General features: G+C 36.7%; 1 protein-coding gene across 5 annotated transcripts in view; it reads left to right on the forward strand.

Annotated features, from left to right (window-relative positions):
* ZSWIM8 (zinc finger SWIM-type containing 8) overlaps window positions 1-24,398 on the forward strand; it is an 87,444-nt gene that overhangs the window by 23,820 nt on the left and 39,226 nt on the right. For 4 of the 5 annotated variants that reach the window (XR_015695154.1, XR_015695155.1, XM_087702277.1 and 1 more), the window contains exons 6-11: window positions 12,961-13,042; window positions 13,395-13,515; window positions 18,169-18,370; window positions 19,435-19,610; window positions 21,290-22,289; window positions 23,111-23,242. Coding sequence is in view for 3 of the 5 variants with exons in the window: in XM_087702277.1 (XP_087558403.1) it covers window positions 12,961-13,042; window positions 13,395-13,515; window positions 18,169-18,370; window positions 19,435-19,610; window positions 21,290-22,289; window positions 23,111-23,242 (1,713 nt within the window). In the remaining 2 variants the exon portion in view is untranslated. The remainder of the gene's footprint in view (window positions 1-12,960; window positions 13,043-13,394; window positions 13,516-18,168; window positions 18,371-19,434; window positions 19,611-21,289; window positions 22,290-23,110; window positions 23,243-24,398) is intronic. The other variant, XM_014073497.2, reaches the window with a different exon arrangement.

Genomic DNA, 24,398 nt, shown 5'->3' on the forward strand with positions numbered 1-24,398 from the left:
CAGTGTATGTAACATAGATAGTGGGGGGGGGGGTTAAGATTATCAGTCCTGCTGTCAAGCAAAACCAAGCATTTAATAGTGAGTGTATGTCCCACAATTGGAAGCTGTATGTCCCACAATTGGAACATACAGCTACAAGGATTTAAATTATTTAAAAGAACTAGACCAAATAAAAGAGGAGGTGGAGTTGCACTATTTACACAAAATAACTACATCTCTACAGAAATAGAGCACAACAATGATGAGAACTATCTTGAATGCATTTGGGTCAATATTAAAGAGGAGGAAAACGACATTGCCATAGGTCTATACTACAGGCCACACAACCAAGCAGAGGAAGTAGATGAACTTTTTGCTAGTCAGCTAACTAAGGTATATAGGAAGCACACTACAATAGTAATGGGGGATTTTAAGTACCCTGACATCAACTGGGAAACAAACTCTACACCAAGTGGAAGATCCAACAGGTTCCTAACAAACCTAGCAGACAACTTTGTTTCCCCAAAAGTAGAGAAGGGAACAAGGGGATCAGCTATACCCATAACTAGGTATGTCTAGTTTAATGAAAAGTAGGACCAAGGGAGACATGATAGCAGTGATCCAATATCTCAGGCGTTGCCACAAAGAAGAGGGAGTCAAACTATTCTCCAAAGCACCTGAGGGTAGAACAAGAAGCAATGGGTGGAAACTAATCAAGGAGAGAAGCAACTTAGAACTGAGGAGAAATTTCCTGACAGTTAGAACAATTAATCAGTGGAACAACTTGCCTCCAGAAGTTGTGAATGCCCCAACACTGGAAGTCTTTAAGAAGATGTTGGATAGCTATTTGTCTGAAACGGTATAGGGTTTCCTGCCTAGGCAGGGGGTTGGACTAGAAGACCTCCCTTCCAACTCTGCTATTGTATTGTATTGTAAATGTATCCATTCTTTCACCCAAGTTAATGCAGAAGCCTGGTAATAAAGCTCCCAATCTGGCAGTTGCTCTTTTTCCTTGCCAAACATATTTCAAAATTATTGCATTTAATTCATCTCAGTATTTTTTTCTCTAGTTTTATAGGAATCATTTGAAACAAAAACAGTAGCTTCGGCAGAATATTCATTTTTATAGTTGCTATTCTTCCTATCATTGCAAATTTTCCCGATTCTCCAAATCAAGTTTAATTTGTTTTGTTCCTTATATAAAGTTTTTTATTTTTTCATTTTCATAACATGTAACCACATGTATACTTTTATATAGCCAACATCGTATTGTATTATTAAATGTTTACATCAATTCATCTTCCCATCAACTCCCACTAACAATTATTGGCTCTTCTGCTCTCCATACACCATATTTGTACCTTATCCATCACTTCCTTCTTCCTCTTTCCTCCCCCTCCCTACCTCCTTTCTTTCCTCTGTCACCCTTCTCTTCTCTACTTCCCCTTCCACTCTCCCCTTTCCATTGCTTCTTTCTCTCCTCCTCTTCTTCCCCGCCCTCTCTCCTACCCCTTTCTTCTTCCCTTACCTCTCCCCTCTATTTCACTCTCTTCATCTCATTTACTTGGTGTATTTCAGCTTCTAAGCAAGTGCCATTTTATATTGATGGTATTTATAATTCCTTTTCAATATACATATTTAATTTTAACATATATCTTCCTCCTTTTTTAAAAAAAGAGAAAAAATGTATACATGTATAGTCATTGTGCTTTTAAACCCCCTCCCCACCCCAGCCTCATTTTGGCCAAGGTTACAATTGGCTGGTTACAATTCCCAGCTATTTTCATCATTATATTTATATAACTATACATCCTTACACATTGCCACCTTGTGGTTCTGTCTTTACATCTCAATAGTTTCCCATTATAAGAATATTTCATGTTCCCTCTCTATTTTTCCACTTCTTGATTTAGGTTACCCTTAATTGTCTATAAATGGCAATCCTTACTGTTCAATGTTCATTACAATTCCCTTAATCTACTATATAGAATAACAAACAGTACACATCTTACTTTGTTCATCATCTTAGAAGTGAAACATGTCCATGTTTCATATATTTTGACTCATGCTTAATTGTCCTTCTATTGTCATATTCAATCAATTAGCAACTCAGTTTAATTATCATGTATAAAAGTGAATCACAAACCTCTACTTCTCCCCGTATTAATTTCATATTTGTCCATATTCCATATATTTCAACCTTTATTTAAATATCTTTCCATTATCATAATCAATCAGTTAGCAACTTAATTTTATTGTCATATTTAGGAGTAAACCCCTTATCTCAGCTTTGTATTTTCCCATATAACAATTTCTAGTTGTCTGATTTTTTCCTAGTAAGTCTTTTGTCCCACTTCTCTATTCCTGCCTTTCGCCTTTTCTTTGTTTTGACACGTCCACCCTCTTCAATTTTTCCCAAACCACCATCAAAGAAATCTTTTATATTTCCCTTTGTTGGGGCGTAACCTCCTCTTTCAATTTTCCTTATGCCACTGTCAACCTCCAAAACATCTTTTGTCTGCTTTTTGTTTCCTTTTGTTGGGACACATCCCCCCTTTTCAATTTTCCCTATACCACCGCCAAACCCAGTGATTTTTTTTCTGCTTTTTATTTCCCACTGTTTCTATCCCTTCATTATTCCTCCCTTCTTCCTTCTTTTCTTCTTTAAATGCCTGCTTCTCTGAATTCAGAATTCTATTTAAGCTTGATTTTAATGATTTATGCATATTTTTTCACATACTTCTTCAAATTCCCACCTTTCCATAATGTCCAGTTCCAAAGTTACAGTTAATTATGCAGTTCTTATTTCAGAGTTCTGGTCCACCTTAAATTTATCTAATTCAGCTGCTGTGGAGAAGAGTGACGAGAGCCATCTTAGTCTTTTGTTCTTCCTTAATGTCCAGTTCCAAAATTGCAGTTATACAGATCTTATTTCAAAGTTCTGGTCCACCTTAAATTTAGGTAATTCAACTAATGTGAAAACGGAAGAGAAGCTGGAGCCATCTTGATCTTTTGCAGAAAAAAAGAAAAAACCTTTGTATTTTCCCAGTCCTTGATTTTGTTATTATTTTTTTCCTTGCTACTTTCCACCTCTCATTGGTTATAGTTGCTCAAAATATATTAATTGGAACACACTTGCATAAAGCCAAACTCGGGTATGTTTCTTTCGTCTCCTGCTCTTCCAAGATCTGATTTATGGCAGTTGGTTAATTAAAACTTCCCGCACAGGCAAGATTAGGTTATCAGTTGTCAGTAAGAAAATAGTGCTTTTTTCTTGATCTTTCTCCCTTGTTGCATTCTACCTCTCAGTAATTGGAGTTGCTTAAGATATATTAGTTGGAAGACATTCAGACGAAGTAATTCCTTTGGAATGTTTGGTTTCTATTTCAAATCCAAAACCAAATTAGATTTTGTATTTGAGTGGGTTTGTCACTTCTCTGCTTTCTCCCTTTCTGTCCAAATTGTTTCAAACAAATGGCTTTTTTTGGGCTAGTGTTTCAACGTTCCATTTTTCTTTCTTCCTTTCCTTTTGCCAAAATGCAGATCTGTCTATTAATATTATTTCTACTCTCAAGATTCTTTGCCTTTTCTAAGTTTTGATTTATGATTGCGGGTTAAATGAATTTTCTTACCAGTCTTTTATCTCGACCTCACACTCCTGTTCAGTTGCTTTGGCTGGAAGCCAGCTTCTTGTGCAGCAATGTTGCCACCCTACTCCGATTCAGAGGGCAAATCTCTGACCTGCGAGGGAACTGTTGCCTCCGCCTGGATCTGATGAGACGCTGCCCCTTCTTCACCCCCTCCCCTCCAGGTGGGTTCTGATCCAAAAAAGAGTCCCCAGAGTTGATTTGTCAGACAGGATTCATATGAGGCTCTTTAGAGCTCACATCCCCCACGTCTGTCCATCTGGAGAACTTCCTGCCTCTCTTAATTTGTTGTGTTAACCTTATATAGTTAACTTCTTTGATAGTTACACATCTAGTTGTTAGATAAATTCCCAAATATTTTGCTTTTTTAACTACTTGAAGGCCTATTTTCTTTGTCAGTTCATTTTTCTGTTTATAAGGTTTTTAGCTAGTATTTAAGTTTTTTCTTTATTTATACTCAGCCCTGCTACTTCTCCATGCTTCCTCAATTTTTTCCATTAACTTAGGGTCAGTTTCCAATGGTTCTTCTAAAATAAATACCAGGTCATCTGCAAGTGCTTGTAGTTTGTATTTTTCTCTTTTTATTTTCAAGCCTTTTATTTCTGGATCCTGTATAATACCTCTATTTAATACTTCTAGTGCTAATATAAATAGTAATGGGGACAGTGGACATCCTTGTCTTTTGCCGTTTTTATGTTAAAGTTTGCCCTCAATTCCCCAATCAAGTTCATAAACTTATCACCATACAGTGTAACTGTTGTAACATGAATTGCCAAGTTCTGTTTCTCTTTTCTGTGATAGTTACTTTAGGTTAATAGATCAGAAGTTGTGGCCTAGCCTTTTAGACTTTCCCCCCCTGCTCAGAACAGATAAGCCCTACACATTGTGCTCTGTTTACATTTTCTTCCTTTTTCATTTTAGGAGTTTTCATATGTCTTTGACTGTCGTCCATCCCCCCTCTTCTTTTTTTTTTTACTTCCATTGTCATTTAAAAAGAATGCTGCTTTTTCCCAACTTATCTCTTAAAACTAAAAGATGAGATCTATGAAACAAGCCTAGATAAGGAAGAAAACACAACAAGCTTAAGTCATTGGATAAAATCGTTGATTGATTAGCATCCTTAGGCCTGGCTACTAAGAGATCACTAACTACTGTCTTGTCAGTACGTGCATGCAACTTAATCAGAGCAATCAGAGCTTGAAGTGCTAATTGCTTTGCAGAAACCTTAAACAGAACAGCTCCTCCATGAATACTGATATTCCTTTCCTTGCGTGAAGGTGACTTTATTTGAGACAGAAAAAAATTCCTATGTTTGAGCTCCATCAGCTACCTGCCAAAGAATATAAGGTGGAATGCCTATTTATTCCATAGAAATAAAAATCATATTTTTTTCTTTTTCAAATAGTAAAGAACAAAGGTTCCAGTTTATCTATAAAAAACCCCACCAAGTAGATCTTTTTATTAATGGAGTATTAAAAAAATATATCCAAAAAAGCATATTTCACAGTCTATTCCCGATTCCCCTTTGAAAATCCTAGCCCCAAAGGAGTTGCATAGGCCTAAGGAATTTTATAAAGCACGGTGGCAGTTTCATGAAGAGGGATAGTAAACATTTAAAATGGTTTCTTTGACACAATGGATTATGTAGCTACTCAGAACCCCTGTGTTATTATAGATTAAAGTTTTCAGGTAGTCAAGATGTGCTTATGTTAACTTGCTCCTATGCTCTTTTTCCAGAGCAGTAGAAGTGCTATGTAAATCATATTGTATATCCATTTTCCTTGCTGTTCAGAATTTCTTCCAAACTAATCTCTCACAATTGTGACCTTTCTTATTTAAAAGGATGATAAAGTTAGGAATGTGGGAATAGGCCTCACCAATATGATGATCTCTTTATGTTATTATTTTATTTGTTGTACCCTGCCCGTATTATTTTTATAAGTAACTCAAGGCAGCAATCATATTCACATCGGCTCTTTGTTATTTTCCCACAACAGTGGTGTGAGGTAAGTTGGACTGAGAGAGAATGACTAGCCAAAAGTCACCCAGATAGCTTTCATGACTAAAGTAGGTCTAGAACTCATGGTCTCTCACTTTCTGGCCTGGTGCCTTAACCACTCAACCAAACTGGCTCTCATAATCCCTACAGTTTGGCTAATACCAAACAAGACAGGTAGTTTTTGACTTACAACAGTTCATTTAGTGACCATTCAAGTTACAACCGAAAAAGTGACTTATGACTGTTTTCACACGACTACTGCCATATTCCCATGATCATGTGACCAAAATTCAGATGCTTGGCAACTAACTCATATTTATGATAGTTGCAATGTCCCATGGTCATGCGATCATCTTTTGTGACGGTCTGACAGGCAAAGTCAATGGGGAAGACAGATTCACTTAGGAACCATATTACTAACTTATCAACTGCAATATTTCATCTAACAACTGTGGCAAGAAAGGTTGTAAAATGGGGCAAAATTCATTTAACTGTGTCTCGCTTAGCAACATAAATTTGGGGCTCAATTGTGGTAGTAAGTCGATAACGTACCTGTACTGAAAAATTGAGGAAGGTATACTTGTGTGCTAAGAATAATTTTTAAGAGTAATTAGCAGAGGATAGCCAATAATTGGGATAATTTGCCATCTTGAGCTATTTATAAAAATAATAAAGGTGGGATACAAATAGATAAATTATCAGATATTTTTTTCCTTCATTGCAAAATTGATATTCCTAGATTCCTAGTGATAAGAGCTTCTGCAATTTCTTGCCCATATGTTGGTAATATTGATTTCATACTGTTCATTGACCCATTAAGACATTTGAGAATATATCTATGATTGGTTCAGATCTTCTTTGCCTTTGATTTTGAAACATCTTTTCAGTAGATCACAACTATCTCCACTAGACCAGCAACGACCTCAACAATTTTGTCAATGAATGTAGAATCCGATTAATTCTGTAGCACATTTAATTGACAATATACAGTACATCTAGTGATCAAATATTGTTGTAGCGATGTTGGTGGAGAGAGTGCCTTAGAATGGATATGTGACTTCCTGCATCATACAGTTAGCCCACTCAAGGTCTTACATAGCTTTGATTTGGCTGTCCTTTCCTCCCTGCCTCAAGCATAATTTAATTATATTGCGTCTCCTAAGCTTTCATACAGTCTAAACCAGGTCTGTCAAACTTCCAGCCCACAGGCTAGATGCATCACACACTGGCCATGGCCACGCCCGTTTTAGCGAAAGGGAAAAAAGTCCCGATATGTCATGTGATGCTGCCATGACGATGTGAGTTTTTCACACATGGTCTAATCCATTTCAACAGATGTAAAGCATAAATATACCATCAGTTGTGGATAAATGAAAAACATTTAGTAATTATAAAAAGGCAATAACACTTCTTTCTCCCTGGAGTAACAGATTTTTTCTGGAAATATAAGGAAAGAGAAAAGTTGCTTTATAGATGTAGTAGTGATATCACATGAGGCAGTCGTTAAATGTGACACATACATTCTTGCATTGAATGGTAATTAACAAATGTTGCTTTATAAGTTTAATCTATGATAAATGGCTTCAAATTAACTAATGAATTTTAGTTCATCTGTTTGTATTCTGGTTGATCTTTGTAGCATCCTGGTCTTTGGGATGCTTCAGGACTATTATAGGTTTTTTAAAAAAATTCTCAGATGTTCAATTTGCAATGTTCTCATAATTATGAATAGTTCTTCTAAACAAATAATTTATTTTCACCGAATAAAAGAATAGGAAAGGATGTGGGAGATGATCTATTTGAGGGCTCCCCAACCTTTGAAAATACATGTGGGATTCTCTTACACTCACTGTCAACATGGAGATGACACAGGAGCCACACCTTGTTCCACTTTCAACACAGGTACACTGAAAAATCTGGTCTTGAGATTCTTTTCCGATTCTCCTCAATTCATCTCTCATATGCACTCAAAACACAAGCATGAGAAGACTCCTTGTCCCTATTGATACCACTTGCACCAATTGGACAAATGGGGAATAATTTCTTGCTGCTTTCCCCCCAGACCAAGAAAGGGTTTCCTGCCGAAGATGGCTGCTTCTTAATTGATATTTTATTTCCCCCTAACCTTATATAAAACAAAGAGACTTTATAACCCAGTGTTCTTTCAGAATTCTCTATTAACATTATTTTCGTGTGGGTTCATTTCTAATGAATGTAAACAGGACAGGCCAAAAGTGAGCAGCATATTGAGTCCATAGCATGAAACTAAGCATTCAGGAACATTATGCTGTTAAATAGATGGCTTCTATCCTTAGCTGGTGGCAATCCTGGGCATGAAATATTAGGAGCTACTTCAGTAGAACCTGACTTTATTACTATCACATTTCAGTTATGCATTCATTAGATGCTGGCTAGCATTTTTCATTTTCCATTCGCAGGAGACCTTTATAATTGTGCCTTCAGGCAGAATCTCACCTCTTTTTTTGCTATTCTGATCTCTTGCTAATTTCTAGTTGTTCAGGTTTTAAAAACCAACTTCCCTAATATCCAAAGATATCTATTTAATTCTGCTAAGTTGTTATAGACCCTACTACCATAAATTCCAAGATGATGTATCAATCGCCTCTTGCATATTTCTACCATTAGTTCTTCAGCTTTGTTCCATTTCAGTCAGGCCAAAGACCAGTATAATGTGTCTTTTTTTCGCCCCCTCAGAAATTAAGATAATTGTGCAATCTGTTTTAAAAATGTATTAATTTTCTTACACTTAGGACACTTACTGCCTAAGTGTGATCTGGCCCCACCTTTTGGTCTTCTGGCTATGCCCCCAGACTTGGGGTTCTGATGTGTGTGGTTGGTGGGTTAATAGGAAAAATGCCACCACTGTACCATCCTTGCCTTCTGTTTCTTAGTTTTGTATCTACTGTTGTTAATATTTTAATATTTATTATTTTTATTGTAAGCCACCCAGAGTTGCTTTGCAGAGTGAGATCGGCGGCATACAAATTTAATAAATAAATAAATACATTTCTTACCTAGTGTTTTGTCAAATTTCTCTATGATAAGAGACCCTGAGTAATTTTCCATGGGAATTGTGTCATTCTAGTCCTACAGCTGTCAGGCTTCTATGAGCAGGATTTGACTAAATCAACCTCCTTACATTTCCCATTTTAGCTCGGCTTTTTTCAGCCTGATTTGGCAGAAGACTGCAGACATAGTTCAGTTAACTTTGAATACCTATTGCAAAATTAAACCATACACAGAATTTACTGCCCACTGCAGTCATGAAGCATTGAAACGCAAGGCTTCCTTCTCCTGCTCTCAATTTAGGGTTAATTGACATGGTACTTGGTGGCCCTGTAGTCAGGGAATTGTGGCATTTTTTACATCCTTAGTCTGGGAACTGCTAGTTGGTTCCTCAACAGCCTCAATCCGTTTAAATGAAGTCTCATATTTCACTAGGTATGTCATATTCTTCTGTTCAACTTCATCTAACCCTTTATTTTCTTCTTTTTCTTTAAAACCTTATTTTTGCTGGTAATCTTTCAGGAGGGCTTTCTGCCTTTCATCTAAAAATTCTCAGTTGACCCTAATGAGAAATAGCACTTCACCAGACCTTATTATAACAAGCAGCAAATTCATGAACAAGATAAACTGCTTAAATAAATAAATAGCTAAATAAGTTGGATATACAAGGACATTCCTCAAGTCCCTTCATCTTCTCTTCCAACAGAGCCGTTTGTTGCACATGTAGTTTATGCTGTCTTCAGGCAGAAAGACAAACATGGCACACATGCTTGCTGCAGGTTACTGGAAGAGCTCCATGGAGGTATGACATCTAGATGAATCCATCATCATCTTCCAATTTCTTTACTAGAGACCTGTGTAGCATTTTCCTACCTGCCCAGAATAATGGTTACTTCATCGTGAGTGCCCACATCTGTAATACAGTAGACATTTCTCCAGACCATGATAAGTCCAAGAGATTAGAGTTTATGGTAGATTCTTTGCTCAGTGTTAATAATGAATGCCCACATATTTACATTTGAAGAAATATATTTTACTAAATAGTGAAAATTTTAAAAAAAGGTTAATACTTTGTTCATGGAAGTAAGGCAGATGTTGCTCTTTGATAGTACATGATTTCCAGGCCTAAAGAAGCACATAAATGCAATATATAAAGACCCAGACTTTTTGCCTCAAACATAGCAAGTAGAATAAGATAAAATAATGTTGAAAGCTATTCAAATAACTTTTATTCCTTTATCTATGATTTTATATTAGACAATACGAATTTATAGTAAATTTGTTTTGGGATGTTTTGATTCTGATGTAGCTATCTTTTAAAATGTTTGTAGAACAAAATAGCTTAACTTAGATAAAAGTGCTTCTTGGTAGTTCATTCCATTTAATCACATATAGTTTCGTCCTGATGCCGTTGCCATTGCTGTCCAGGTTTCACACTTCCTAGAGGTTCTGGAGGAATTAACTGAGGTCCTAGGTGTGTAACCATCTTAATATCAAACAAATAGACTTTGAAATAACATTGTTGCACATTGTATTAACATGAGATTAATACAACATAACATGTTGTGTCTACTTGATGTTTGAAGGTGCAGTTTCAAAGCTGGAATATTACTTCACCCTGTTTAAGTGCTTTTATTATTTCCGTATTTTGAGTTATAGTCTGTAGATTGTTGGTGTAACTAAACAGCATTGCTGGTAAAGTTTGCATTATGTTCTTTTTCAGTGTATCCCAAACATTTCAGGACATAAAAAGCATACTTTTTCATGTATGAGAAATGCCCAAAATAATGATTATACAACATTGGAGTGACATATGATTTATAGTAACCAATTCTTGATATGTGTAGTCTCTCAACATTTGAATTATAATTTGTAATATTATAATTTTATAATTATAATTTATTTATATTTATTAAAATGTATTATTTTACAAAGAAAGAAGGCTGAAAGAGGGCTGAAATTTTTTGGAACTCTGAGGGAGGAGGGGTGCTTTACCTTATGAGATCAATTTCCAGCTGTCACAACAACCCTTGTTTATGTGGGTATTTTTTCTTTTTTAATTGGTTTGATGCAATAAACATATTTCCTTAAAAATGAATACACATACAGGAACATTAATACTTTAAAAAGTATAAGTAAGTATAATCTTTATTGTCATTGTACTTAAATACAAGGAAATTGGTTACAATTTGTATATTTGTATATATACAATTTGGTTGTATATGCATAAACAGAATTAGGTCAGGCCCAAGACATTTACTGGCTGAAGTGGAGCAGCTAATAGATCCCATTCTATATTAGCTGATTATACCATATTATTGTATAAAAGTTCTATATATTTATTTATCTCTTCATTCATTTGTTCATGCACTGTCAGACTCCAGACAAATAAGTATGAATATTAATGGATATCTCCTTTTTTTAACCCTTGCAAACATAATTTGAAAATGTCACCCTCCTTTATCTTCTTTTGTTTACTTTTTGTATGATTATTAGTACAACAGCCTTAAAATGATTTACATTGAAGTACTCCACTAACTTGGGTTTACTCCTCAATCAGCCTTTAAAGGAGGACAGCCTCGTAGCTTCCTGTGTTTATATATTTTAAAAGGAAATTCAGTTGCATTAAATAACAGTCAAGTAAGTGTGAGTAGAACTAAAGACTATTATCATTCTTCCCCCATTTCCTTCTTTCCTTTTTTGAATAATAGTTATATTAAAAAACACAATGAATTCCTGAAAAGCGTCACCAATATATAACCTTGCATACCTATCCATCAGTATGCATATTAATAGATTATATAAAAGCCTTTAAATATTAGTGCACAATGGAGGGATGCATGGGGGTTTTCTTCCTCCATTTAGTATTAGCTGCTGAAAAAAATGATATGTCATAGTTTACATCTATGTGGTCAAAATTTGGTTAAATTGGAATCAGGGTTCTTACAAATCAAAATAGGATTAGGGAATTTCCTTAGGTTAGTGAGTATATTAAAATTTTTAGAGGTTGGCATGAACTGTCTCACTCGATTGTCATGGGGCAGCAGAGTTATTTATTAAAAATAACTTCCACATGACAGGTAGGTAGCTACAAAATGCAGATGCTGTTTGTGCCCTCAAATCCTTCCCTGTGTCATTCTGGGGCAAATGAACATGTCCAAAACAAAACTATGGTCTGTAGTTTTTATTACTATTTCTTGTCTAAGAATGCCTTTAAGCACCCTTGTAGGGCTTGTAGGATTGTTAGGGGAAAAAAATCCTATGTGGAATTTAAAGGTATTTTTGTAATTAAAAAAATGCTGGAACCTGAATGTTTGGTTTGCTTTGCAGAGCACTAATTTTCTAAGTTAAAAGCTGTTTTTTAAAGCCTGATGGTTGGCAGCGAAGAGGCTTTGGGAGCTTTGCTAGTGTCTGGGGCCAAGCAGTTTCTATTTGAGAGCTAGTCTGTCATTTGAACGGTCAACTACAAGTAGCCCTCTACTTATGACAACAGTTGGGAATTTCTCTTGTAAATTGTTGAGGTTATATGCTGAGTTCCTTCTTTTAAGGCAATATTATAGCAGTTGTTAAACGAATAATGTGGTTGTTAAGTGGATCCAGCTTTCCAATGTGTGATTTTGCCATAAATCAGCAAGAAAGGTCACAAATTGTAATCAGTGACTTTAGGATGCTGCAACCAGTCTAATGCTAGGTACAGTAGTTGCCAAGTGCTTGAATTGTGATCATGTGACAGTGATGATGATGTGACAGTTGTAGCACTAGCAATAACACTTATGTACCGCTTCACAGTGCTTTTACAGCCCTCTCTAAGCAGTTTACAGAATCAGCATATTGCCCCCAACAATCTGGGCCCTCATTTTTACTTACCTCAGAAAGATGGAAGGCTGAATCAACCTTGAACCAAGTTGAACTGCTGGCAGTCAGCAGAATTAGCCTGCAGTACTGGATTCTAATCACTGTGCCACCACAGGACAGTCACTTTTTCCAGGACTTGTAATTTTGAGTTGTCATTTACAGTTGTAAGGACTGCCTGTATTCTGCAATATTCTTCCATTCTTACTATTAGCTTACATTTTGAGCAAAGCTTCAGTGCAGTTCCTGAAAGGAGAAAAATATTCAAACTATATAAATGGAACAGAATTAATACTAAGGTTAAATAGGAATAAACATAATTATTTTGAAGACTAATAACCATAGTAATTTTAATCAAAACCAGATGTTATCTTGTTAGTTTAAATAAAGATAGTTGAGTTCTTTATCTCTGGAAGAACATTTAAAATCAGCATCACATGTTTTTCTTATTCTTAGATACTTCCAACTGCTCAGCGTCTACTTGATGAGCTGCTATCCTCTCAGTCCACTGCCATCAACACTGTATGTGGAGCCCCAGGTAATAAATAATGCTGTGGATTTATTATATTAAAAAGTATAATCCCAACAATGGTTTTCAAATATGCAAATAAATTTAGTTTCTAAAATGGTAGCGCTTTAGGCTGCCTATAACTAAAAAGCATAGAGGTGTAGCAGATTAAGTATACTGATCATGGTTCTCTTGAGTTGTTCATATGAAACTTTTCCTCTGTTAAGTAGTACGAAGGTATGTTGTATCAAATTTCAAAGATATGTTTCAGTATTTCTGTAGTAAAATTAAGACTCACTACTTTTTTTTATCTGTAACCTTGAGTAGAGGGGGAAACAAACACTTTGGAACAACTAAAAGACTGTATCTGCTTTTTCCTAAGATCCTACTGCTGGTCCATCTGCCTCTGATCAAAGCACCTGGTACTTGGATGAATCTACATTAAGTGACAACATAAAGAAAACTCTTCACAAATTTTGTGGTCCCTCTCCTGTTGTATTTAGGTAACTTAAATTGTCTTCTTCCTTTACAATTTGTGCGTATTTGCAAAGTCCAATGCAAACATCAGCACCATGCCTCTCCAGACTCTGTTTGTTTTTGTAGGTTTAGAAAGATGGTAAAAGATAATCTTTTTTTAATTGTAGGTGGAGAACTCTATATATATTTGATCAGCTATATTTCAACATGTGAATCATAAGGTGTATACAAATAGTCCTTGATACACACACACACACACACACACAAACACACACATTCATTCAACAACTGTTGGAAGTTATGATGCTGCTGAAAATATAAATCTGTGACTGGTCTCTGAAGTTACAGGATTGCAGCATCTCCGCAATCACAAGATCAGAATTTGGGCACATCCGCATTTATGACCACAGAAACACTTCAACTCCCTCACTTGCATAAATCCCTCCCCCCAATCGCTGCCCTTTAAGAAACCCTGCATTCCGCCACATATTTCTACTGCAGCTTCTAGATATATGGACCGCCACTGCTGTTTTCCACAGCTGACCTTCGCCATCTTGTTCCTCCTGCTGGATCCAGCTGAGGGTGCAGCTCTGGGATGAACAAACCATTACACAAAGCATTCAGGCTGGACAGAAAGAATGTAGAAGCTAGGAATCACAAGGAGATAGCAGCCAAAAAAGGAACCTAAGTTGAGTGATAAATGCGTAGCAGCAAAAACACAAATATTTATAAACATCCTCTGGGTTTTGCTCTATAGCAATTTTATGCAAGACAGCCATAATGCCTAAAAGATTCTTGACTTTTGCATTAAGCACTGTATGTGAGAAGACTACCTAGCCACTGAGAAGCTATATAATATATAGCTCTCCAGCCTCTGAATCATTCTCTCTATTCAATGGTCCAGTTTGAAGATCATCATAAAAGCAAAGGAATCCCCTGTCTCCCTGGAGCACTGGAAAATTCCTCTTTCATATTGATCCTAAAGGAACTCCTGTCATCAAGGCTGTAATTCCTACCTGCTCTCAAAAGATGAGGATTTCTCCTTTAAAAAAAAGGATGTGAGGGCGATCTGGCTGCCACATCTGTCACCCCATTGATCGCCAGGGTTGATTCGGCTGATCTGGCTGGCTAGGTGGGTGTCCCCCCCCTCTCTTCCTGCTCCATGTGCGTCCCTCCCGAAGCTGTGCACTCGGTGGAAGAGGACGACCATCCCAGATAGAAGGAGTGTACCGATCTTCAGTCAAGGGTATACGATAGCTGCGCTCCCTGGCTAGAACCTCCAAACAAGCTCCTTAAAAAAAGAAAAGATTCAAGAGCCAGCCCTATGGTTTTTAAAACAGCTACTGTACTATTTCAAATTTCCTAGTATGTATAACAGATCTGAGCTACCCCTAATCCAAGAAATCCATCAGGTTTCCTATTTTAGATGAAAAAAGTACATTACATTAGATTCATTCAAAGTTGTTCAGTATAGTTGTTACCAGTAATAAATGTTGCTCTTTGTCTTGGCTCATGGGAGAGTGAGTGAACTGCTCAGTAATTTGCTGTGACCAATTTTTGAGGATTTTTTAAAAAAAGTTTTTTTATTGTTTTAATTAAACAAAGAACACGAAAAAAGAAACATCCTTCATTACATCTTGTAGAAAGTGTGTCGATTGGTTACAAATACATTTCATGTGTTTCTTCCACAATCATTACATATACTTCATTCATATTGAATTGTACATTTTAAATCAAAAATCTTTATGTATTTTACTATCAATGTATCGCAATTCTCATTTAACTACAATTATTTAAACGTGCTTTTATCTGAAATCATTTGTATTTAAAGACACAACCACCTACTGGCATTCATTCGCAATTTCAATAAACCTCCAATAACATTACACCTTTATATCATATTCTGAAACAAGATCAATTAATAAGATATCTAAGCATTCCCCCCCCCCGCTTATATCCAATTTGCTTTTACCAATACAACATATGTATATATCATTAAACATTATCCATTAACATTTCCTTGTTATTATTGTAGTTAACTAAAAATTATTTACTATTTATATCACCTCTCCTCTCATTAGGCCCAAAAGAAATTATACCATTATAGCAAGATCTAAACAAGAATTTATTAATAAAATTTATAGGTCTTTTCCCTAGGTCCCAATTTACAATTTTATATCCAAGTTATTTTTACTACTTAAGGTATTCATTTCATTATTATTATCATAGTTAATTATATGTTAACGAATGAACATTTAATAACAATCTAAAACAATCTAGAAAATACTAACATTCCTACTTATTAATCACCAAAAATATCCATTAACATTTTCTTGTTATTGTTGTGGTTAATGAAAAATTGTTTACTATTTATATCACATCTCCTCTCATCAGACCCAAAGAGATTATACCTTTATAACAAGATCTAAACAAAAATTTATTAATACAATTTATAGGTCTTTTCGCCAAGTCCCAATTTACAATTTATAACCAAGTTACTTATACTACTTAAGGTTATCATTTCATTATTGTTGTCGTAGTTAATTATATGTTAACGAATAGACATTTAATAACAATCTAAAACAATCTACAAAATACTGAAATTCCTACTTATTAATCACCAAAAATTAACTAACTTTTTATCATCAACTTTCATTATCAACCTGTATCTTTTCCAGTGACAAAACAGTCTTATCTCTCTTGCCAGTTGTTGTGTCAAGTCTCTTTTCAGCTCCTTTATAAAGTTTTTATAAACTTCTCTCCACACTTTATTGCTTAAAAGATCTCTCAAATAGTCTCATTGCCCTTGAATTGTTATTAAAATTAGCTTGTCTTTGGTTGTCAGGCTTATTTCTGAAAAGGTTTCTCTTCTTAACTCCATCATTATCACTCTTTTTTTTCCTCCTGTATCTTGAAATCTGGGATGGTCAGAAAAAGAAAAAAAGGAGTCTAATAGCCACTGCCACTCTAGCCTTCCAAGCCTCTTGTATATTTATTTTAAGTTGACTTAAGCACAAGTTCTTTTGTACTCTTCAAAAGAGAAAGGTTCTATCTTTTTCTTTCCTTTTCCTTCCTTTGCCAAAATATTTTCCAAAAGCATCTGCAAAAAACAATTTGTGCCCTTGGCTCTTTATCAGATTTTGTAAGCAAGTTGCAAACCCTTCAGTTACAAAGTCAATAAATTGAAGAGGAATGAACAAAGGATACATTATTTCAAAAAAAGAACACCAGGCTCTGAGTTCTGAATGGCAGATTCTACTTTTTCATACTTCTCCCAAGCTTATGGAAAACAAAAATATTTAATTGTCTTTGGTGGAATTTAATAACAAATGGTAGGATGAAATTGTTAAAATAAAAAAGAGTGTTTTAATTCAAGCCAAAAAATAAAGTGACAAAAAATAGAGGGGGAAAAAATCAATCCATTCACTTCAAGCAGAGAAACAGGAAACGTTACGGTCACTTAAATCCACAAAATGTCATTACAAGAAAAAACAAGAACTTTCCAAGGCAGTCCAATAAGAATTAAATTCGCTGCTTTATTCTTTTACTTAAAGGACTAATTTATCTTTTAAAAAAAAAGTTTCTTTGGGCAATCTTTCTCAAAATAGAAAAAAAAAACCTTACCTGATGGACTCACTTTCACTTCCTTCCTTCCGGAGCCGTCTCCGACTTCATCAGCCTGGGGGCTGCCTGTTTGCCGCCGGCTTGAAGCGCTTTCCTTGGGTCAATCAGGGACTTTGCGATGTCCCTGAGACCAGCAAGGCTTTGTCTTCCTGTTCACTGTCTCTACGGGACGGTTTAGGTCCAACTGGACCGTCCAGTGGCAAAAGTGTCAATGGCAGTCTCGGACTATTGAGACTGCGTGTTGTCGCAACGTTGGCTCCTCCTCAGACCCAATTTTTGAGGAATTTTAGAGACTCGCTTCAGTGTAATTTGCCACAATTAGTGAAACTTTCATCCACTAAATGTGCTTTTAGTATTTATTTGTCCAGTTAAATGAACTGTTATTCTACTTTTACAGCATAAGGATGTAGACAGAATTCTTGAAACCAGTTTTAGAAGGGGTCCTGGAAAGACACTGGCTAAATCTCCTGGTCATTGGTCTACTTTATAGCTATGTAAAATATTGGAGGAGTTGTTTTAAATTTTAAGATTTTTGCATCAATAATATGTGGATGACATGCAATTCTGACCATGTGCATATTTTCAAATTAAAGCCTGCATGTAGATCTTATATAGTATTTTGATGCTGCAGTGTGTTGGGGAAAAGTGCAATGAGCAAGGCAGAAAATGGCTGTGTTGAGTTTTTCTTAAATCTCATCCACATTATTTCACAATATTGATGTTCCTTATGCAGCTCAAAGGGAAAACTAATTTTAAAACCACAAAACTTAATTTGGATGAAATGACTACATTAAACAATTGAAGAAGAGGACTGAAGTGACACAAAAAGATTTGGTGGGAGGGAGTTGCTGTACATTTGGTGGCTGACCTCTTGTCCTTTTTTGATATTACTAAACAGTGTTAGATGCTTCCTGATTGCAGAGATGGATTAGGGAGACAAAATCTATAAAGACATCCCCTACATGCAGAGTTTCATAAATGATTAACCTATGTTCAAGCATCAGTTTGAAGTTCTCCCATCTCCTCCCCCCACTCCACTTTTCCCAACTGCACAGTGATGTGAATTCCATGTACCTGTCCTCTACGGAACCCCCAGCTGCTGCTGAGTGGGCCTGTCTGTTACGCCCCCTGAGAGGAAGAGAACCTGAAGGCATATGGAACCTGCTTTCAATTGTACGTGAGATGTTTAAGAGGCGGGATACCAATGCAGCTCCTCTTCTGGAGATCCTGACAGACCAGTGTCTGACATACGAACAGGTATTATTTCCTTAGTTAAATAAATTATCACAAAAACTTGTGTGTGGGATGGAATGGTCATGTCGCTTATGTAGAAATTTTAAGGAAAGTGAAGAATTAGACAAATGCCTAATAGTATAATAATGAAGTGTTAGGAAAGAGATGGCTATCCCACTGTCAATCCCACTGAACACCATCAATTTCCATTTCTAAAATTTAGCCAATTTTGGGTGGTTTGTTTTTTAAATGTGTTTAGCCAAAAAAGAGGCAGTAGTTGAAATACTATCTCTAAGGCTCTATTGCATATATATACAGCATTTTTTTCTGTGATAGTGCTGTTTTTGGCCAAATAAAGCAGGAAATTTGTGTGTTAAGATTCATGGAGGCAAACTACTGATTTTTTGTCTCTAATACCACAAAAGAGAGTGAAAAAATTCAATTCGACCAACTTGGGTTGCAGTATAGCAATGAGATCATAAAAAATAATAGTACTGCTCTGTGTTTTACTAGTCAGATTGCACTTAAACTGTTGTGCCCAGTTCTGGTTCTCTCAGTATGAGAAGGACACATAGAAATTGGAAGGAATGCAGAGAAGATGGAGAAAAATTGTGAGGGGGAGGAGAGCTAAACCCTAGAATAAATGGTAAAATAACTTTGAAGCTAAAGTTGAGATTGCTTAAGAGAGACATGATAGCAGTCGTCTAACGTTTGAAGAACTGTCATGGGAAGAGGGTATGGAATAAAAACTGATGGATGAAAGCTAAACATGGAAATCCATACTTGGGAATTTTTTTTTTATTGTGATAGCTATAAATAATGAAACAGCCTACCTCCTAGAAGAAAGTATGGATGTTCCACTATATGAGATTTCCAAGCATTAGCTGGTTATCCATTTGTCTGGAATGACCTGAGAATTCCTACCATGAGCAGGTGGTTGGACTAGAAGAGATTTCCAACTCTGTGTTTTATAATGTGTCGCACATGTTTCTGACAATAGTTAGAATTGAAGAATCGTGTAGTCCACTGGATTAAGAAAAATAAGTATGAAGTTTGAGCATCTGACATTCTGCTTCATTTGTCTACAGATAACTGGCTGGTGGTATAGTGTAAGGACATCTGCATCCCATAGTAGTGCAAGTGGGCACACTGGCCGGGGCAATGGCCAGTCAGAAGTTGCTGCTCATGCTTGTGCAAGTATGTGTGATGAGATGGTTGTACTTTGGAGACTTGCTGTCTTGGATCCAACCATCAGCCCTCATCGGTAGGTGTAATTCTGAAAGTCCATAATACAGTTGACCTTGACAAAAGTCTGTTAATGGATACTTGCCTATTATTTTTATTGTAATATTCATATCCAGTTTTTTTGCTTGATTGCATCTTACTCCAAACATGGATGGGAGTTACATGGCATTGAAATATTCTAAAAACTTTCATGCCAGATTGCTGCTTTAATCTGTGCTTTCTTTGAATTCATGTTCTAAGTATTTGTCCTTCAAATACATAGTCATAATGAGTAGTACTGTATTTGCTCTCATGTTTTCTATAAAAAGGTTTGCTTTATATTTTTCTCAAGCATGTTTTAAATTTTTAATTAAAAACACTATCTTACGTTTGAAGACCTATAACTTACAACTATCAGATCAGCAGAGTCTGGATATGGTCATAGTCCTGTTATTTTTTTATTTTTTTACTAAAAACAAGTACATGTATGAGGTCCTTGGTGCTCTCTGAGCTTGGTTGCTTTCTTGCAGACATTTCATTTACCAAACTTGATAACATCATTAATGCTAGTGCATCATCAGACTACATGTATTATCTGCATCTTTTGTCAAAAGATACACACCAATGTACAAAAATGTAGGCATCATGTTCAAATTGTATGTTTCAATGAATTCCTAAGTAAACAAGAGCCATTACAATTTTGGTAGATTATAGCATTAAGCATGACATTTTCGTTGAAATTTGAATGCATACTTATTTATGTGCAGTTATTTGCAAATTCAACTTAAGAAACAATGAATATAACAGATGCAAAAGCTTGGACACCATTCCAGTCATTATTTTATAACTCCTCACCTTCTAAATGTTTCCTTTAGGCAGCTAAGGTCTTGTTCGTAGAATTTTTCCCCACTTGTCCTTGCAGAATCCTTCAATGAAATATTTCTAGTTTTCCCAGGATGCATTTCACCACATAGTGAAATGTGTTCCTCTACAGATTTTCCGTAATGTTCATATCAGGGGACAGGGCAAGTAAGACAACAATCTGAAAGATACCACCAAAACAGAGCATGAAGAAATCTTTATAAAAAGATAAGTGTTTTGGAGTGCCTTGAATAATCCTCACTTTTCAATTTTATGAAAATTTGTGGGACAATATCAAACATGGAGCATATTGAATGCGACCGAAGAATATTTCCCTTGAATTTCTTTGCCAAACACAATAGACTAGGGGTCCCCAACTTGTGGGCTGCAGCCCACTAGTGGGCTGTGCGGGGTTTGCAACCGGGCTATGGAAATGGCTGGCAAGTGTGCACACGCACCCTAACTTATGCGAGCAGCAGTCAAGCACACGGGCTCCATTTAAGTGAATGGCAGGTGCACATGCACACCTTTCGCACAAATGGAGCTGCATATGTTCACTCTTGCCTGCAGCTTGCGCGGAACCATCCCCTCTCCTCCTGTCACGTGTCCACAAAGCTGGAAATATTGGAGAATTCTACTAGGATTGGTGTTACGAATGTTCATAGGAGCTTTGATTATTTGAGGTTTTTTTCTGTGACATAAAAATGAAATTAAGTATTAAACATATTAGAATATTAGAATTTTGATAAACGTAAGTGTACCTGATTAACAAGAAATTAAAAATAAATTAAATTTTGACGTTTGCTTTTAATGGGTCACTTTTGCCTCTTACTTGTTTCTTTTCTTCCATACTGCTAGCCGAAGGGACTTGTGCACGCAGCTAAGGCAGTGGCAGTTGAAGGTAATAGACAATGTCAAAAGAGGGCAGCATAAGAAGTCTCTGGAGAAGTTATTCCATGGGTTCAAACCAGCCGTGGAAGCTTGCTACTTCAATTGGGAGGAGGCATATCCTATTCCAGGCATCACCTACAGCAGTGCTGACAAAAAGAACTCCTTTTGTTGGGTGAAGGCCATCCAGCAGAGGAACTGCAGGCCACTGTGTGTAGAAAATTTTTCTGATGGAGGGAGAGGCCATGGAACAGATGCTATGGGGACATGTTTGCAGCTAGGAGACAGGTCACGACTTGTCTCTCAGGAACCAGCTGTGCGCCCCAAAGAACTTATTGGGAAACGGAAAGTTGTGTCTGAAGGCCCCCAGAGGGTTTTGAGAAGACTTTCAGCAGAAGGGGATAAAGCTTCATATAAAACAGCTGCGAACAAGGGCAAGCTTCCGGTGGGAAAGAACTTAGCCAGCAAACATGGCGGGAAGCGTCGTATGAGCAGTGAGGACAGTTCTTTAGAGCCGGACTTGGCTGAATTGACTTTAGATGACAGCAGTTTGGCTCTTGGAGCAGAGGCGAGCAATACATTCAGCTTCACAGACAGCCCGTTGAGCAGAAGCTACAGAGATACTTTTGAGGATGATGGTGGAGTGTATTTCTCTGAGGCAACCGAGCCGACCCTCAGAAGCAGTCCTTCCACCAAGAAACTTTCAAAGGAACCTGTGGAGGAAGTGGGCAGTGGAGATGATGACCTCCATGGCCCTGATGAAAGTAGTGCTGGGGTATGTTCAAAGCCAAAAGAGGTGGAGGAAAATGGCGCTGCTGGAGGAGAAGAAGAAGAAGATGATTACCAAGTTTATTATTTAAATCCCCAGGAGGTGGCTAAGGAAGAAGACGAGAAAGCAGAGGGTGGGATTGAAGAGGAACAAGACATGTTTGCTGGAATAAAACCCTTGGAGCAAGAAAACCGAATGGAGGTAGGCCTGTAAGCTCCTGACTCATGTGCCCCCCCTTTATTTTAGACTCCTACAGTATATGTTTCTACTGGGAAGAATGAAAACATGTATTATGTAACAGTGAAGGACTGTTAAACTAAGATAACAGCTTTATAAATAACATTTGTATCAATATTGATAATTTATTCTTCTGTGTGTCAACATTTATCTGTAGCACTTGGTCAAGGAAAAAGGAATAGAATGTAACTCAGGCATATTTTGCATAATAATAATATGTAGCATGCTGTGTTATATCAGCCATTTTGACAAGACTGCAGGATTATTCATGAATGGTGCAAAATTTGGTAGTAGGATACATATCTAACGCAGAAGTTCTGAATTGCATCCCTTGTATCTGCATTTCCAAATGGATCTTACATCATTGAACTTCTGCTTGAGATTTCAAACTATCAGTCAGACTACAAAGCATTGAACACGTGGATCATATAAGGCAGAATCATGTGTTTATCTTAATCTGTTTCTTGCTTCACATTGAATACCTTTCCTTGTTGGACCTGAAGAGTCACACACTCCAAATGTGGTGCAGGTAGGGGTTGGTAAGGGAGTGCGAGGAACATTTCTCACAAGTGGCTAGATTTTACTGGGGACTTGGAGAAAGTTGAGGGTGATATGCTTATTGGAGGACTTAACAAACACTGTAGTTGTAATCTATTTCTTACATGGGAGTGGCAGTAAGAGTTGCCATGAGTTTCAGCAGGGAAGTTCCTAGGCCCATAAGACTAAGAACTGAGAGCAAAGGAAGCAAGAATTAGACTGGTTTTGCTGCAATTCTCAATTTACAGATCCTGTTTGCCTGCGCAGAGGCTCTTCATGCACATGGCTATAGCAGTGAAGCTTGCCGTCTTACTGTTGAACTTGCAAAAGACTTACTGGCTAACCCTCCTGATCTCAAAGTGGAGCAACCCCCAACCAAGGTATAATGTTGATAGAAACATAGTTTAAATGGGAAGACCGGGGTTGGACAATAGCTAGTAGGAGATTTAGATGTGTGTGTTGCTGTGGATAATAATGCTGTAACAAGTATAAACTCTTACTTTGAGGCACCACTTGATAGTTATGCTGTGATATTTTGAGATAATCGACTGCTCTCCTTTTGATGTGCATTCCCCATTGTATGTCTTCATCCTCTGTAGTAATCCTTTCTGTCCAAATTCTCCATCTGATGGTGGTGGGGAAACAACAGGTCAGCTGCAGAACAATCTGTACTGATTCTAATGATTATCTCCTTCCTTAACCATGAGAGGGGGTGGTGGTTAGGGGGGGTTGGACTAAAAGACCTCTGAGGGTCCTTCCAGCCCTATTAATCTGTTTTCTATGTGAAGGATGGCTAGGGGAAAGGATGCATCTTCTGAAGAGCTTTGACTAATTTTTTTTGCTAACTTAACAGAATGATGTTGTTCAGTATGGGATAATGGGCTTCAAAGAAACAGAAAGTTGGGAGTAAGAATAGCTGTTGCAGGGGAGTAGAGGAATCAACTGGACTCCCTCAAGGATTGTGTGTTGGGATTAAAAATGAGCAAGGAAAGGTGGATGGTGAGGATTATATGATTTTGGATGATAAAAGTACTAAAACATTAAAGGAACTTTTGAATTCTAGTGCAAGGTGAGATTAAAATTTAAAACAAAATAGCTGAATCAGTAAAAGTGCTTTTTGATATAAATAAGAACACCTCCCCCTCATTTTGCCATTTTTTCCTTCTGTTCAATTGCATCCAGTTCTTGGAAACTCCCTTAACAAATTTGTCATGGCCTCTTCCAAGGGCTGAAAGAGGGACTTCCCCAGGGTACCCAATTGGCTTCATCTCAAAATGGGGGCTAAGTTCACAATCTCCTGGTTTCTAGTCTGATGTTTAATGACAACACCAGATAGCCTCTCAAAAAGTAGATTAGAAAATACTGAATACTGAATATATGACTGCAGGTAGTGCAATATATGAAGAATTGAGTGAACCCATATTATAGAGTTACTCCATTCCACATCAAATTGTTGAGCTGTGGTTTTGAGGAGCATATTTTTGTCACCTTGTAGAAAAAAGAAATCTCACATTGCTTATTTATTCATTAAAACAT

Source organism: Thamnophis sirtalis, unplaced genomic scaffold, assembly GCF_051295495.1.
Source record: "Thamnophis sirtalis isolate CommonGarterSnake01/CBP01778 unplaced genomic scaffold, rThaSir2_p1.2 scaffold_15, whole genome shotgun sequence".
NCBI lineage: Eukaryota > Metazoa > Chordata > Lepidosauria > Squamata > Natricidae > Thamnophis > Thamnophis sirtalis.